Source organism: Anolis sagrei, chromosome 1 (genome assembly GCF_037176765.1).
Source record: "Anolis sagrei isolate rAnoSag1 chromosome 1, rAnoSag1.mat, whole genome shotgun sequence".
Lineage (NCBI taxonomy): Eukaryota > Metazoa > Chordata > Lepidosauria > Squamata > Dactyloidae > Anolis > Anolis sagrei.
Genome location: NC_090021.1, coordinates 34,436,410 through 34,455,054, shown reverse-complemented (window position 1 = coordinate 34,455,054; position 18,645 = coordinate 34,436,410). Strand labels below are relative to the sequence as shown.

General features: G+C 38.3%; 1 protein-coding gene across 2 annotated transcripts in view; it reads left to right on the top strand.

Annotated features, from left to right (window-relative positions):
• USH2A (usherin) overlaps nucleotides 1–18,645 on the top strand; it is a 546,480-nt gene that overhangs the window by 404,346 nt on the left and 123,489 nt on the right. For both annotated transcript variants that reach the window (XM_060754270.2, XM_060754269.2), the window contains exons 50-51: nucleotides 1,769–1,987; nucleotides 17,728–17,951. In XM_060754270.2, the coding sequence (XP_060610253.2) occupies nucleotides 1,769–1,987; nucleotides 17,728–17,951 (443 nt within the window). The remainder of the gene's footprint in view (nucleotides 1–1,768; nucleotides 1,988–17,727; nucleotides 17,952–18,645) is intronic.

Genomic DNA, 18,645 nt, shown 5'->3' with positions numbered 1-18,645 from the left:
GCAAAGATGGGAGGCATGCATTTCAAAAGTATAATAACATAAATATATATTAGTATTCACCACACTTATGCATGCCCCTTGGGTTTTATAGAGAAGGTGAGACATGTTCTTCCTTGAATGTCATCACAAACATTGTAGCTGACTTCCAGCAAGGTGACTTATATGTGAGAATTATCAATGTAAAGAATACTTGAAATCTTTTTCTCATACTCATCAAGAAAAAGTGTCTCATCACTGCCATGAAAATATGAAAATGTGGGTGTTTTTTAAAAAGCATGATTTTTTTGCATAGAATACATTGTGTTCTGTACAGAATTCATTTTGTTCAAATATTTTTTAAAAAGGTCCACACACATTAAAATAATATTAAATGTTGAAACTATTGAAATAATCAATTGAACTCATTAAAATAATAAAAACTCATTAAAATAATTTAAAAACATATTAACATGTCTAAAAATGCTATTAGTCTTACACAGTTTCTTCTTGAAAAGCCTTTCTGAATAAAAATGGTTTTATTTTTATACCGCATCTCCCTCTACAGACTAACTCAGACACTGAGGTCATCAGAGGAGGTCCTCTTCTCTGTTCCACCCCCTCCCAAGCATGGCTGGTGGGAATGAGAGAAAGGGCCTTCTCTGTGGCTGCCCCTCACCTCTGGCGCTCCCTTCCTAAGGAGTTTAAAGATGGCCCCCTCCCTCCCCAGTTTCAAAAAACAGCTGAAGACATACCTTGCTTATGAGGAGGAGGAATAATAGATGGTAATACTACCATTATACCTCTGATTAATAGTTTCCATCCGTATCCGTGCCCTGCTCACCCCACCAGCTCAATAGGTATGTTGAGCAATGATTAATCGATTTGCTCAAAGAAATGGGAAATTACTGTTTCCATTTGATGTTTGATGTTTTGTCTTATGTCTGTTATAACAGGCTGTGCTTTTTATTTAGTTTTAGTTTTTTAAGTTATAATTCATATTTATATGTTGGGTTGTATACATTTTGTGAGTATGGATGTATTGTTGTTGTATTCAGGCATTGAATGTTTGACTTTTATGTTTGGAATCCGCCCTGAATCCCTTTGGGGAGATAGAGTGGAATATAAATACATTATTATTATTATTATTATTATTATTATTTACCTGCATTTGACAAAATACATTCTCTGTAGGTATTCTCTATGTCCTCCAGGGATCCCTATGGTATTAATCTCCCAGAAGCTTAAGAAGAGTTGCGCTGGAGGGCCTATCAATAGGCCCTCCAGTGAGAGTTGTTTTCTAGGCATTGCTTGCATGGTTTCTGGTTGAGCAAATTGATTCTGGATTCTAATCACAATTAATAATAAAAGGATGCCATAAACTACAAAATTATTTATATACACTTGATTCTTAGGTTCTTTTTTCCATAAGGATAATTGCCACAGTTTTCTAAAGATAAAGTATTGGGTTTGCATCCTTTTGCTGTTTCCAATATACCTACCAGGCAGAGAAATATGATCAACTCTGTGTATGAAAAACTCAACGGAGTTGAAATAGCAAGCCTACTGCAAGTACTGTTGCATCTTGACCTATTTTATCTATATCATTCAATGTCATATTCTACTATCTAATTACAATAAGACATGTCCTCCATATATGGTAGAATGTGCCTGGTTCAATGCAGTAGATGCTGCTCCTGCCGATAGCCGAATTTTTGCTGACTAAAATTATGTAGATGTAATGGTCTTTCTTAAACAAAATCCCCATGCTATTTTTTTTTTTACTTTACAGGGGAAGTATGCTGCCCCAGTGAAGAAAACTGGGTCTCTGTTGGTATTGGAGACTCCTGCTGCCAGGGGATTCCTTACTCCACATCAGGGAATCAGATATGTTGTAGTGGCACACTCCATGATGGCTTCAATAAACAATGTTGTGGTAGACAGATAGTAAGCAAAGACTTCATCTGTTGTGGTGATAAAGAAAATGGGAAAGTATATCAACCTATACCAGGTACTCTCTCATGCTGTTTTTTCTTTGTCCTATGTTTCATTTGTTTGTGAAAAAAAACTTTGTGAAAAAATTTAAGGTAGGTTAGTATTTCAATCAAAGAATAGAAGTGTATCCTTTCTTATATCTCCACCTATAAAAGGGAAATAAGGAGCCATTTACCTTTTTATCTTTTATAGTTCAGTTGCAAGCTAGAGCAGATATGGAAGTATCCCATCTGTATATACCCTCTGAGGCCTGTCGTCCCAAACCAACTAATGTTGTCACATTATTCCCATTCTGAAATAGCATTCATGCCACTATCTGTGTTATAAACAAGATCTATACATAGTGGTATATATCATGGTCCCCAAAAAGCATGGGGCTGGGCTACCAAGAGAATCCCTGAATCCACATTCCTTTCCTAAAAAATAAGAAATGCAGAATACTTCTGACATTTCCCATTTTCACCATGAGTTGCCCTAGAAAACATGTTTGACTTCTTTTTTAGTGGGTGAGTTGAATACACAGCCTCTTTACAAACCTGGGGGTAAAAATATAAACAATGGCCCATTCAAACAATAGCCTGCCTCATTCTTCATTCCAAATGGAGTCCAGCAAGAGACAATCCATAGCATTCCACCATTTGTTTGACAAAAAAAATTGCAGTTGAATTTTACTGAGATAATTATTCAAAATGCATCGTGTCAATAAAGTTTTAAAATATAATATATGTATACTTTACTTATAAACAATATTTTTTATAAATTTGATTGCTAACCTCCTATTTGATTTAACGCAAATTATCTTATGTTTTTCCTGTGCTCCTTTACTTCTGTTTCAGTAATAAGAACAAAAATGATATCTCCTTGGAAAGTACATTCATAGGAACAGATAATTTATTATTTAAATAGAAAGACTAGTATTTGAATTATTAAAAATACAGGAATAAAAGGAAAACGTGTCTTAATTTTACATAGGATTCACTTATTGAACATGGGAAGAAAGATACTGTCAGACAATACCATTTACTCCATATTAAGGATGGGATCCACATTTTGTGAAGAATGTGTGTTGATTGGCTGTGCACTGACCTCCACACATAAATTAAATTCATGCCCAGGCGTCTTCCAAAAAACACCCCAGCAAAACCAACAAAAGTCCCATAGGGATGAGCAAGTGGCAACGAGTGCAAGACTGTGAAATCTGAAAGTTCCAAGTCACAGAATGGTATGTGGGTGGTGGATTTGGATTCAGTTGCTCTACCTCAAGAACTGAGACAGTTGAGTAATTTGGCAGCTGTATCCACAACTGAGCAGCCCTTTTTAGGATCCCCTCTCCTCACCTCACATGGGGAGGGGGCTAGAAAAGGTGCCCTGAACATAGTCTGCCTTTCTTATCCCTGACTGTACTGCTGCATCCAGAGGGGTCACCACCTTTTGGCCAAAAAGAAAAAAAATGAAATTTGGAACGTGAAAACATGAAATATATGGACATCGTTGGACAATGCAGACAGATAATAATAATAATAATAATAATAATAATAATAATAATAATGTTATTTATATTCTGCTCTATCTCCCCGGAGGGACTCAGGGCAGACTCCAAACATAAAAGGCAAACATTCAATGCCCAAATACAGCAAAAATACATCCATACTAACAAAATTTAAACAGCCCAACATATAAACACAAATTATGACTTAACATGGTAACTATGAATCAGTGGTATAATGGTAGTATTGCAAACTACTACTACTACTACTCATAAGCCACTGAGCAAAGGTATGTCTCCAGCTGTTTCTTGAAAGCAGGGAGGGAGGGAGCGAGGGAGGGGGCCATCTTTAACCCTTTAGGAAGGGAGTTCCAGAGGTGAGGGGCTGCTATTATTGCAAGGGAGCTGAGATGCTTTAACATCTGCTATGTCGATGCTTTAACATCGACATATCAGCACTTCAAGAGATCCGGAGAACTGGAGAGGGACAGCTGAAAGAAGAAAAAGAAGGCTACACCTTCTTCTGGAAGGGACTGCCTGAAGAAGAATGAAGAATACACCGAGTCAGTTTTGCTATCAGAAATGACCTAGTGAAGCATCTGTCTGAAGCACCCATTGGCATTAATGAATAACTCTCAGCCCACTAAATCAACCTTGCCAAAAACCCATGTCTTCATTCTTCTCCCAAGATTACACTGATTTGAAATTATTGTGTCTATGCACCAAAATTATTTATTTATTTATTTATTTATTTATTTATTACATTTATATCCCGCCCTTCTCACCCCAAAGGGAACTCAAGGCAGTTCAGTTTGATGCCATATAGACATACACAGGATAAAACAAACACTAGATGCTGATAAAGAAATCAAGGAAAAATTACTGTCAGGTGGACACCATCCTGTCGGAGATACCTAAGAAGGACAAAATCATCCTCCTGGGGGATTTTAATGTGAGACTTGGACAAGACTCTGACCTATGCCCTGGGACCATAGAAAAAGATGGGGTTGGAGACAGGAACCCAAATGGCATCCTGTTTCTCACCAGATGTGTGGAATACAACCTTGTCATCACCAACACAATCTTCTAGCAGAAAAGCTTAAGACATAATGGAAGTATCCCCGGTGAAAGCATTAGCATGAATTAGATTATGTAATTATATGTACCAGAGACCGCTGGGATGTGCTTCTCACAAGAGCCATGACAGGCACTGATGACTGCTGGACAGACAACAGGTTAATTTGATCCATGAATGCCATTAAGATCACCCCTAAACTAAAACTCCAAGGAAGAAAGATAAGGCATAAAATGAACACCCAAACCCTTCAAGAGCCTTCTAAACAAGTCCTTCTCCAAACAACACTCAGAGATTATCCCATTGAACACCCTGAAAATGTTGAGGAACATTTGAATAAACTGAAGACCTCCACCATCACAACCTGTGAAGAAACCATTGGATATCAAACTAAAAAACATCAAGACTGGTTTGATGAAAATGATAACGAGATCCAACAGTTCATTGATAAGAAAAGGAAAACTTTCCAAATATGGCAGAGAGACACCAACTGCACTTCTTTTTCTTAAAATATCTATGCCAGTACAAAAGCTGAGGTCCAAAGGAGGACCAGAGAACTTAAGAACATCGGGTGGAAAAAAGGCTCAAGAAATCCCACACTTTGCAGATTTTCTAAAAGAAACACCAACCACCTCCACTTTTTCAGCACCTGCCATTTTTCATCCAGGCATTCAAAAAGGCCACCATGACACCATGGCATAGAATAGAGGAGTTTGGTGTTTCTTTTAAATTCTCCCAGAAAGGACTCATTTTTGTCAGTCTACTCAGCAAATGGGGTGTGTTTTCTATTTTTAAACACAAGTTAAGAAATAGTACTTACTTTAACTGTATCTTTTTGAATGCCTTGTTGGTACTCCCCCCACCCTCTACAGAATCACCCTTGATTTATCCTTGGGTCATAACAAAATCCATAATTTTGGCCTCAATAGCTTTGGTCATGTCAGGAGCAACTGCTCCTGTTGTGAGAGAATTGGCCGTCTGCAAGGACGTTGCCCAGGGGATGCCTGGATGATTTTTGATGTTTTATCATCCTTGTGGGAGGCTTCTCTCATGTCCCCGCATGAGGAGCTGGGCTAATAGAGGGAGCTCATCCGCCTCTCCCCGGATTCGAACCTGCGACCTGTCGGTCTTCAGTCCTGCCGGCACAGTGCTTTAACCCACTGCGCCACCGGGGGCTCCTTAAGGAGCCTCAATAGCTGACCTTGATTTATATATTTATATATGTGGGTGACTTATACATGAGTATTTATGGTAAGTAACTCACTCTCTCACTCACTTTCTCTCTCTCTACACACACACACACACATACACTTTCCCATCTTTCATAAATCAATAGCTGATCATCACTTAGTTGTATAATTCATTAATGCCATGCATGTGTTCATGCAACTGCGTCAGGCCCCAGCCTTGCCACATGTGGGAAGCCTTCGGTACTTTAATTCAAACAATGCAGGAGTGACACATTACCCATGTGCTCCTCCTGAACTAGATTACTTTGTATAGTAACACATTGTGTGGCTGCCAGAAGAAAGAGCTGGCTCGTAAAACATCTCTTTATGTACTTTATTACTTAAACTCTTTTTATTTGCCTGCAGGAGCCCTTTAACAAAATCACATTGAATTGACTTTCTCACACCAAATCAAATCTCCCTGGTCCCAGTTCAGTTGTCTTTGTCAATATGTATTTTATAAATGGAGTGAATTAACAGATGCTGTAGGAAGAGAACTGCTGGAGTAGCGTTTATGTTTTTACTACTCTCTCTGGGCAGATGAGTTGTGTAGGAGTATAATACAGGTACCTTGGGATGAAAGTCATGCTCTTCATTTCATTGCATGTATAGATACATATATTCTTAACTGGCTTTCTCTCTCAAATGCATATACATGTACAAGCAAAAGGCTTTAAATGCCTTCTTTTTAAGATTGTATATGCTGTATACATAATGCAAGTTCTTTTGAAATGGGTTTTTTTTAAATGAAGTAAAGATTGAAAACCAGAAATAATTTAGTTGTGTCATTGAGTTCTTTTATTTGTTTAATTCAAATGGTTTTTTTTTTCTTTTTTTAAAAAAACTTCTCTTTTATGTGTGCTTCGAAAGTTGTCTAGGTGGCTTCCAAATTAAATGTTCGATAGGTATAGTAAAAATAAGCAAATAGGGCACACAGATCAAATAAGTACAGATTCTAATGCTAGACCCTTAACACTAGAGTCCTAACCACCATCCCACACAAGACTAACTAGACTTACCAGATCTTAAGTGTGGCCAAGAATCCCAGACAGCCTTGACCTCCAACCTTCATGAAAAGGGAAGGAATATCAGGGTGAAATCATTGCCTTGACAAATGTGTGTTCCTCATTTTAAAGATGTTTTACAAAGATTGAATGTTATATTTTGTTGTTGCAACTTAATGTCATCAGGGGTTGCCCTTTGTAACAAACCTTTGTAATATTAGCTGGGGCTGTGTCCTGTGATATCACAAGCAATCACATCCATTTTTCATATTTCAGCCTTGAAATCTCAGGGTCTGGGATAGTCTTGGCCTGGCAACCGTAACGCTTGCTTTTTTGGTTGATATGAGCAAGGATGTTGGAAATCATAAATACAACCTTGTTTCTATTCTAAGAGCTTCTATTCTTCTATTTGCTGTTTCCTCTGTTTTGTTTCAGATACTAAATATTTAACCTTCTCAAAGCAAGCACCTCTAACTTGCTAGTACCAGTAACAGTAACGGCAGTATTCCCTGTGTTGAAGTGGGATTTCAGAAATAATGGTTTCAGCCCATGAAACTCATCAAGTGGTCTTTGACTGTCTCAGTCAAATTCCTCTCTGCAATTGTTTCCAGGATAAATTTGGAAGCAGGAAAGTGATATATGCTGCTTTATGTTCACTGGAAGAGGGATGAGATACCAATGTAATGAATAAGAAGTTATTTATTACATTTATATTATTTCTTTTTTTCCTTTTCATTTGCCTACTTATTTTAGTGCCCCACCTTTTTAACAGCATGAGAGCAACACATTTGTTTCAATATAAATGCAGCATAAAATCACACACAAGCATGGGTGTCACTTATTATTATAAAATGATGCTTTGTTCCTTTTCCAATATCTAATAACATCTTGCATGCATAGTCAGTTATAAAGCAACAATATGCAAAAAGAAGATGCTTGTTCAGGTGTTGGTAAATGATAGTAAATATTACTGCCCTGCATCACTTTATATTTGACAGTGTACATAATTGTAACCTATGCGCAGAATACCTTAGAGTACACCTGGACAACTTGTGGCCCTCCAGCTGTTTGGGCCTCAAACTCCCAAAAGCCCTAGTCAGCTTGTCCAGTAACCAGAAATTCTAGGAGCTAAACCCCAAAACATTTGGAGGGCCACAGGTTGTGCAAGCCTGCTTTAAAGCAACATTACCTGGGAGACGCAAGTTGCCTGGATTATCTTAAGAATCTGTTTGCACTTTGCTGGGGTGTATTGAGCAGAAAATGAGAAGATGCTCTATGTTAGCTATGACATGCTTTTGTATCCAGCTCCATTTAGGTCATGGGATTGCTTTCTCTAGCCCAGCAAGTCACTCAACCTTTTGGCACACCATATTATTCAAACCACCCTCTTGCTATTTATTTTCATGCTTTGTTCTGTTAAGATATGTGTGGGCCCAGGGCTGTATAAAGGTTTACACAACTGCTAGGGTACATGGCAATCCTGTTAGCATGGGAGAGTTCAATACCTATTAAAGGGACACTTGCAGGGGGAAAATAAATTTGTAAAATAAATTTTACTAGTGTAAATTATTAGAAACTATTCCCCTTCTTTAGGAAGATTCTTCTTTTTGAAAAAAAAAGGTTTGGCTAGGAAACAAAGCTATGAGATGTATCCATGGCAATCTCTTGTCCAACCATTCCACCCAACCTTATCTCCAGTCCTTGACCTCAACCATTTCCTGATCAGTGCAGAGTAGGATTAGCATTCAGCTATGTTCCTTTAGCTGAATGAAAAAGGACATTGGAGCCACCCAAAATCCTTGCATCCAGGTATAGATAGAACATAGCTAGATGTTCTTCTGCTCTACAGTCTAAGCTCCAGCAACAGGTTTGCATGCTGCTAGTTTCAGGGTGTTGCAGCTAAGAATAGTGGTTTGGGGGAGGTTTAAGTCATTGTGTGTTCCGTAGAGAATTCCAGCATCCATTATGTCCCAAAAAGTGAACTGTTATGAAATATATCTTATACTGTTATATTTCACTAACAAGATGTCAGCCCTTATTTCCCTGTATAACTGTGACAAAACTATGTTCTGTGCCTTTGTTTTGGGGTTGTTTTCTCTGTTTCATTAAAGGTTCTAAGACATAAGCTTCTAGCACAGATGGAGACATCTACTGGTAAATTTTGGTTACTATATCACTCCATATCATGCAACATGCAACACTTCATACTAAAATCCACATGAATGAAAAGAAGAGATCCAAGTTTTTATATAGCTCTCCTGAACATCTTTTCTTATAATAGATAATTACAAAAGACAATTAAAACTCCATGAAAAACAGTGCACTGACTTCTGATTTAACAAATTTAGGACTGTATTGTTTACTCTGATGTAGGTAATTATGAGACAGGCAGCCTTAGGACTTTATCATGCTGTAAAATTATAGGATTTTTTTACACAAACAAGTAAATTAGAATTGCAGTTGGATTATCTCTATCACATGCCATCGTGGGCATCTCACTTCCGGTCCCCCACCCCCCAACCCAATGATCCTCCCATCAATATCTCCCAATCCCATATGTTCACACTACCTCTCATAATGTGATGGGTCCTTTCCGCTTCTGTGCTGGCCTGATGACATGAGGGGATGGAATTCTTGTGCTCTCCTCTCTTTCTCTTGCTCACTGTTTCATTTTATTCCCTCTCTCTATATGTGTGTGTGTGTGTGTGTGTTGTTTTTAGTGATGAAATTATGCAATTGTCTTAAAAATAAAGAAATCACATTAATGCTAGATGGGAGGGTTAGAAGAGTGTGCAGAAGCATGATCTCAGGACTACAGTAAATAAGTGCAATTACACTACTGAAGATAGGTGTGATATTGAAGGTGTTCAACCTAGCATGAATCAATTATCTATAGTCATGCAACTGTAGCAAACTATCAAGTTGGTGTGATAAAGCCCATTGTGTTATGATTGTACCAATTGCCACAGCTGTATTCTCTTAAATTTTGGTCTTTTTATTTTAATAAGGCACAGAGTTCTCTGGCTTAAATTTCTAAATTCTCCTCTCTAACTTGAAAATCTCAGGATTTCATAGGATAGAACCATGGCATGTAAAGTGGAATCATAGCACTAAAACTTTGTAGGGTGATAGGACCCTAAGCTGTCTTACTCAGAACCTATCTAGCTCAGAACCTCTCTCAGTACTGTAGTTCTTAGACTTTTCTCTGGATTTGTGAATAGGAATATGAAACATGTTTTGATACAACAAACAGCACTTAGTATTTTCTTACATCCTTACCTTACCTTCCTTTTATGAAAACATTTTATACACTCTTGGAAATGTTTTCTGTTGTTTTGCCAATTCATATTCCATGTTCTGGGATTTTTAATACATATGTTTGAAGTCAATTTCCCCAGTAAAATATGGGCCTATATTTTCTTCCCCGCCCCTTGCCCCTTCGTAGGCATGTTTTAAACTGTACATTCTCGGTGTTAAGGTTCAAGAGTCAAGTGCTACATCTGATAAATTAGGCAGAGGTCAAAGGCTATAGAGTGCAGTTTCAGAGGAATGTCTATTTCTGAATTTGCAGCTCATTCATGCTGAAGTGATGCACTATGGGAATTACTACCAAACTCTGCTCAGCAACATCTGCTCTCCCTAAGTGAGTTAGTGCACGTCAGACATCTTTATGTCAGAATATTGCAGTGATGGATGCAGTCTTCAGAAAATGCTGCATAAAAATCTGGTGTGCCGTTCTGGCCATTAAGTGAAATTACTATTTAAATTAATGGCGCTGTCACAGTTTATCTGCGCAAAGAATGAACGCTGATTAGGGTATTAAGTAATTAGCAATTTATCACGCTGGAACAAGGTTGATAATAATTAAAGAAGTAATGGTTTACCAAAGAAACTAGAAAGGGAGTCACTTCTTGTTATGTGAGTGAAATCTTGGCTGAAAAATTTTATTCACTGGAACAAAGATGAGGTTCTCAGCAAGAGAATGCAGTCTTCTTTTTCTGCCCTAGAATAAAAGACAACTCATTATCAAAATTTTACTTTGCTTGTCAGAAGTGCCTTTCAACTGAAACACTTGCATTTGCTTCCCAAACAACATGGCACACATCATGTAATATAACCACATTCTTACATTGCATCTGCACTATATTGCTGCAACATTTCATACAATTTTAATTTCTATGTCTTTATCTTATGGCATCTTGGGATTTGTAGTTTAATAAGGTTCTTAGGCATCTCCACCAGAGAGCTGTGGAATGATACCACTATAACTCTCTAGCAATGAATTCTATGTACTTGACTAAACTACATAGGTTCCTTTGTTTTATTCATTAATGGAAGTAAATTTAGAAATGATCTTCCCACTGTATGAAAGCCTTCTAAATTAGCAAAGTTTTTGAAGAGAAGACTGTATAAAGCCAGTGGATTTTTCTGAGCAAAATTTACATGTTGTATTTTTGCACTGAAAATAGAATTTTCTGAGCAGAAATACGATTTTCTGTGTAGAAGAGTCTGTTTTCTGCACACCAAAAATTGACATGTGTGCATTTGGTCCAGATTGCAAAAAATATTTTCAATCAAGGTATCCCCTTCTCATTGTTATAAGAAAGTCGAGAAACATGTTTTTGAGCCATTTACTAAGTAGGATAGGATGTAATAAATATAATCTATTATGTGTAATATTTTTAGGAGACCAATTGTGGGAACAATGTGGAAGCAAGAATATTTCATTTATTTTATTTATTAGAATAATTATATCACACACTATATCCAAAGATCTCAGAATAGTGTACACTAAATTCAGTTTAATCAACTGACAATATAGAAAGATAAAGGGTAATTATATCCTTAAAGGATATTATACTCTTTGAAACAATAAAACTATAAAATAGTACAAATTGGATAAAATCATGAGAGCCCAAGGCTTCATGTTTTTAAAAATAATGTTTTAACTTTGTACCAATGAAGCCAATATTGGCATCATCTGAGCCTTTAATGATATTTCACAGCTAGGTTGCTATAACAAAGAGGGCTTTCCTCTATGTCTTTTTATGGTCTGTTTATCTTGCTGGTAGAAGACAAAAGAGGGCCCTTCCAACAGACTTCAATCTGGAACCAAACTTCAGATTTGGCTAAGATAAATCAGCAGTGGTTGTCATATTGTCTATCCATCCATTTCTGTCTCATATATTCAAAGATCTTGGGCAATATACAAGTAAAATCAATGCAAATAAGTTAAAATATATCAAAACAAAAATAGACTAAAACATTTTAAATACAATTAAGATGTTAAAATAGGTTTAAAGGATCAAAACCATTTCAAACCATATACATTAACATTTGGAGATAAATCACTGATGTTCCAAATCTTTAATAAGCAGCCATGTTATTACTTGGCACCTCGATGAAATCGGCTTTGACACTGATCAGACCTCTGATGAAGGGACATTCCACAATTGGTTCCATAGCCAAGAATACCCTCTCTCATCTCCTCACGTGGTGTATTGGCCTCACTTGTGGGACGTAAACGAGGGCCTCAATCCTCAGGTAGGCACATATAAAGACAGGTGCTCCTTCTTGTATTTTATAATGCAAAACTGCCAGGCAAAGGCAGAATGGAAAGATTAACCTGGAACAAATAGTTTATATTGAGGGCATTTCATCCAGTAAAGAGCTTAAGTCAGATGGTATTTTCTTGCCTGTGGTAAGGAACAAGATTGCAAATCCCCTCTTCCATTTCAACTGTCAGAAACTAACTCAGTTGGCATTTAAATTTCTTGCTTAAGTCCTCACGTGTTCAACTGTCCTGATGGTGCTAGCAGCCTATTTATGCACGTTACCCTGACCCACAACATCTTGCAATCCCCGCTGCTCCCCAGCTTCTTTTGCCCTGAAGCAATTGTTCCTGCTTTGCTCAGCCTAATGAAAGATATAGCTTTAAATCAGTCATCACTGAAAATGCAATATTGGGTGTAGCCGCACTGCACATTCATAGCTATTTGATAGTACTTTAATTTCCCTTCTATGGTATCTTGAGTTTTGTACTTTGATCAGAATGTCCTAGTACAGTGGTTTTCAACCTGTGAGTCCCCAGATGTTTTGGCCCACAACTCCCAGAAATCCAATCCAGTTTACCAACTGTTAAGCTGAAGGCCAACACAACTAGGGACCCACAGGTTGAGAAGCACTGTCCTAGTAGATAACACAAGTCCACACCTCTAACTTCCAGTGTCTATAACATATACCTCATTAAAGTATAAATCCAGAGGTCCATAGACTAGGGATATGTCAGTTAAAGTGGTGTTGTGTTGGTATGCTGTTGTGGTATGATATACCCTGTTTGTACAATGCTTCCATGATAGAAATCCAGCTGAAGGGTAGAAAGGGAGAATGAAATTTGTCTCCTTGTAAACCAGTCAGTTCTGACTCCCACTACATATTGGTGAGTTTGAAATGTTTTCACTTAGCAAAGTTGAACCTGCCACAATGCCATTTACTTTCTATAGACCTCAATGTGTTTGAAATTTACACACCCCTTGAGCCCTGCTCAGTTTTATGCAGTGCTAGATTAACCATTAGAATAATTATACCCCATAGTATAGTCCTAGCTAAGGGGGAACTTTTAGGCATAATTATCCTAGCAATCTTCTCTCCAAAAGGTATGCTTGTCCTACTTTCTGCTCACAGTTTCCTAAGCACTCCCTTTCACCTCAGGATATAATTGTCACCTTGGCCCCCACTGCGGAACATTAGTTGTAATGTGTGGGTTTATAAATACTGACATAAATGCAGAAGGAACTAGAATTGTCTGCCATGCTGGAATATTGTTTTAGATAGCAGGAGGTTGCCTGTACAACTGCCTCTTTGATCTTTTGCATCTGTAAATAGAAAACAGCATCTGCACAAAGGACGGAGAGAGAGGCAGTTCACAATGAGGTCACTGTGGCTTTCAGTCTGTGACTTGGTAAAATAAGCAGCATGCTAACTCTCACGCACACACCCAATTGAGAAATTGAGAAAGAATGACAACTGATTTTTAAATGCCTCAAGAAACTAAAAGAGGAATGTCTTTACTTAAAGATTGTTTCTGCTCTCTCTCTCTCTCTCCCTCTCTCTGCTAACCCTTGCCATATCATGTAATTTTGCTATTCTCACACCTGCTTTCTTATAAATGCCAGGATCATAGCCATGTTACAGAATGGCTGATTTGTGACCAGACATTCCTACTTTTTTGTAGTGTTATGCTTTTAGAATGTACATGCTGGCGCAACAAATATTAGGATTGGAATGTTAGGGTGGTTCCAGATGGCTTTCTTCTCCCTGGAGCAGTTGTAAATTGACTCCACAGCTGCCCTAGGGAGGCCAGATGGCATCATGCCAAGAAGCCTCTGCCGCAGCAGAGAGCCAGACGGTAGCTTGGCACAAGTCTTGTTCAAACCTCTGGCTTCTGTCTACTTTAGTGAGAGAGAGAACAGTGTCAGTGCAGGTACCATTCTTTTTCTGACAAGACCTAAACATTAGGGAGGGTAAATCCTGATAGTAAGAGCTGTTGGAATACGCTGTTTCGGGGCTTCTCTTTCTTTGGTGGTTTTCGAACAGAGGCTGGAGAGTCACATATCAGAAGTGCTTTGATTGTGCCTTCCTTGTTAAATCCCAAGTAGATTACTGCAATGCACTCTATGTGGGGTTGCCTTTGAAGACTTCAGAAACTCCAACTAGTACAACGGGCAGCAATTAAGGAGAATGTGTGATGGATGCCAGGGTGCATCATCACATCAGAATGTTCTAACAGCCTTCATGCAGAAGATTACTAACTGGAGCAACATACAGGGAGCATACTACCCCCCTGTTGTGTCAGCTCCACTGGCTGCCGGTCCATTTCTGAGCACAATTCAAAGTGCTGGTCTTGATCTATAAAGTCCTATACAGTTCTGGCCCAGCTTATTTGTCTGAACATATTTCCCTCTACGTCCCGCCTGAGACGTTAAAATAATCCGGGGAGGCCCTCCTCTTGGTCCCACCTTCTTTGCAAACGCATTTGGCGGGGACGAGAGACAGGGCTTTCTCGGTGGTGGCCCCCCTTTTCTGGAACACGCTCCCAAGCGAGATTAGGTCAGCTTCATCCCTCCTTTCCTTCAGGAAGAAGCTTAAATCATGGTTCTGGGGCCAGGCATTTGGGGTGCAGGCTTGATAGCGATTGCAATTTTTACATGAACTGACAATGGACAGGCTCTGGCAAAGTCTTGGGATGCTGAATTGGATTGGATTTTTAATGTTTTATAATGGATTTTAACTTAATGGTTTTATTTAATGTGTAATGTTGTGATATATTGTGTATGTATTCTGTATGTGTTGGCATCGAATTATTGCCGTTGTAAGCCACCCTGAACCTCCCTTTGGGGGTTGAGAAGAATGGGGTATAAATGTTCAAAATAAATAAATAAATTCCTGCATGGCAGGAGGTTGGACTGGATGGCCCTTGTGGCCTCTTCCAGTGCTATGATTCTAAGACTATAGTACAGGCATGGGCAAACCTTGGCCCTCCAGGTGTTTTGGACTTCAACTCCAGCTTACCGGCTGTTAGGAAGTGTGGGAATCGAAGTCCAAAACACCCGGAGGGCCAAAGTTTGCCCATACCTGCTATAGGAGCATAAGAATATTCTTGATAACATATAGGATTGCTTGTGTAGCTCAGTGATATCCGTTATGATTGGGAGCAATTCCATAGGGTCTTAGAAGAAGAAAGACCTTTCCCTTCTTCATCCATGATTTCTCCCTCTCCTTCTCTTTCTATTTATTTTATGCCATTTTTCTCTCTTAAAAGAGAAATGACAATAACATATTACACATTATTGTTATTTGTTATTATTATTAAAGTTTATGTCATTAAACGTACAAAAGTTAAAATGTAATTGAAAGGGAACTAACATGGTCATTAACCAGTGGACTACATCTCTGGAGACCAGGATTTGCATTCACGTGACCTTGTGCAAGACATGTTCTTTCAATCTTAAAGAAATGCAAAGACAAACCTTTTTTGAACAATTCTAAATTTGCTTCAGGGTCACCATAGGTCGGGAACACTCAACATCAACAACAAATAAGAAGCAATAATAGTATACCCATTTGAAAAAACCACAAATACATACTATGTTGCAGGCTATGAAAAGAAATCACTTTCCAAATTAGTTGGCGAAAAAGTACTGGAAGGACACTGGAAGTCATCAGTTTAGGTTCTAGGAAGGCAATTCCAGAGCTTAATGCCAGAGGTTCAATCTAGGTGCTTATGCATTGCTGTTCAACTGTACTATGAACCCACTCCATCTGGTGTTCACTATTTTAGGTTTCCTACTTTCTTCCTATCATAAGATTTTATCCAATTCCATCTTCACTACTCATTGTTAAAATGCCTCTCACCACACTTGTGAACCTTGTGTAGATACTCTAAATCTTGATGCAGGAGCAAAAGATTAACCATGACATGTCTCAACCCTAGTTTTAATTAATAGCTGAAAGAGCTATGCACAAGCCCATAAAAGCATAACATAGGCTCTTATATGTGCAAATGCCATAAAAATGGACCATCCTATTACTACACCAAATGAAGTAATGGTTGCACCTAGATTCTATTTGCTGCACCCAGATTGTTCAGTGTATCCAGATACTGCAATAATGAAATAATAAATGCATAATGGAATAATAAATTGAAGAGGATGGGAAGCAAAAAAGGAAGATGAGGGATAGTGAAGTAATAATGCTTTCTCTATTGAGTTTACCCTAGAAACATGGGGAAAATGCTTATAGAACAGCATCCGAAGTTATTCTGTATTTTGAGAACTTTTCTAAAGTTACTGACTGATGTGTAGATTGCTATAGTGTTGCTATATTGCACTTAAGGGTGTGTTCATTGGAACATGCAAGCCCCTTGATGGACTGTCACCTTGTCATGGTGAGGGGCTTGCGAGTTCCAATGAACCTGCGGGCACAACGACTGGAGTCGTGCACTCCCAGGAGTGGCCGCGGGGGAGGTTCCAGACCAAGCACAGTCTGAAGACCCAAAGACCTCAACAGTGGAGTAGGCGGAGGATAACATGGTATATGTTACAATGGCGGAAGAAGGCTGCAACAGATTGAGAAGCCACGGTCATTGTGTTAAACTACACCACCAGTGGAACCTCACTCTGTGAAGACTTGTGTTGATTAGTTGTGCACTGACCTCCACACATTAAAAAAAAACTCTCGCACAGGTCTTTCAAAGAAAATAAAAACAAACCAACAAAAGTCCCTTGGCGACCAGTGAGTGGCGACAGGGGCAGGACTGTGAAATCTGGAAGCCCCTAGTCACAGACTGGAACATGGGTGGTGGATACGGACTCAGTCGTTCTACCTCAAGGTCCGAGGCAGTTGAGTAGTCCGGCAGCGTTTAATCATTGCCAACACTATGAACCGCCCTGAGTCTCCTTCAGGGTTGAGAAGGGTGGTATACAATTACCACAAATAATAAATAATAAATAACATTGAGTTCCTTTTCAGTTATTCAATTCTGATCAAAGGGATTTACATATGTGTAGATCCATTCAATCAATTGCTGAATGTTAATCAACACATAGATAAACCACTGTAGTCAGGACTGACTGCAAGAATCAGACCACCAAGTAGGAGTGTCTATTAAATATGTGAAAAGCAAAATGGAGATCCAGCATACCTTTATGATCTACAGATTTTAACATCTTTTTTGTACAAAACACAAGAAAGCAAGAGATCACATCTTTCTGACCACCAGAATTAGGCACTGAATCAGTTTAGTCACTTGAAATTCAACATTAAGTACCACTTTAGATACCTTTTTGCCCAGCATCAGTAGCTGCTTCATTCTGACAGTTTTATGCTATATTTTATAGCATTCTAAGTATTTCCTCCACTTTCCCCCTTTTCGTATTCATATATAATGTTTTATTGTTGCAGGAATGTTCTGTTGTGGACATGAATATGTGAATATGTCAAGTACCATATGCTGCTCAGCTTCCAGTGGTGAGTCTAAAGCCCACATTAAAAAGAATGACCCAGCACCATTAAAATGCTGTGAGACTGAACTTATTCCAAAGAGCGAGGAATGTTGTAATGGACTTGGATATAATCCTTTGAAATATGTTTGTTCTGACAGGATTTCAGCTGGAATGACGATGAAGGTAATTGATAGAAAACCTCTTGGTAGTTCTGATTTGACAATCGAAAGAGAAATACATTGTTCATAACTATTTTTGTAAAATAGGAATATAAAAACTCCTCTGTGCATTATTCATTTTCACATTACATCCATATTAATACCGAATGAGATTGCCATGATTGATGTTATTGCAGTGAATTCTAAAGGAATTAATAATGATTAGCTGCTTCTTGTGAAGTGTTGCTCAGCACTTCAGATTAGGAAAGGACTAAAACTTTGCATTAAAACCTGGCTGGTATGTGTGTCTACCTGCCTTCCATTGTGTGATGTGTTCCTATTAGCAGAACTAGAGATTCTGAAACTTTATTGGATGGTGGATCTTGTTGTTCTTGTTTGCTTATTCTCGATGGACCATCAATATTTTTAATGCTATGGCTATTATATTCAAAACCACTGGAAAACTGATTTCTTAATAAGGCAGAATTTTATTTCTGCAGCTTTGATCCTTTCACACTATATAATTATAATGGCTATGGTAGCATCCTATGGAGCTTGTAGTTTTACACCATTTTAACTGATGTGGTTCAGCACTTTGAAATCATGGGACTTATAGTTTTATGAGGACTTTAACTTTCTCTGGCAAAGAGTGTTAGACTGGTGCCTCACCAAACTACAAATTCCAGGATACCATAGCTTTGAGCTGTGGCGGTTAAAGG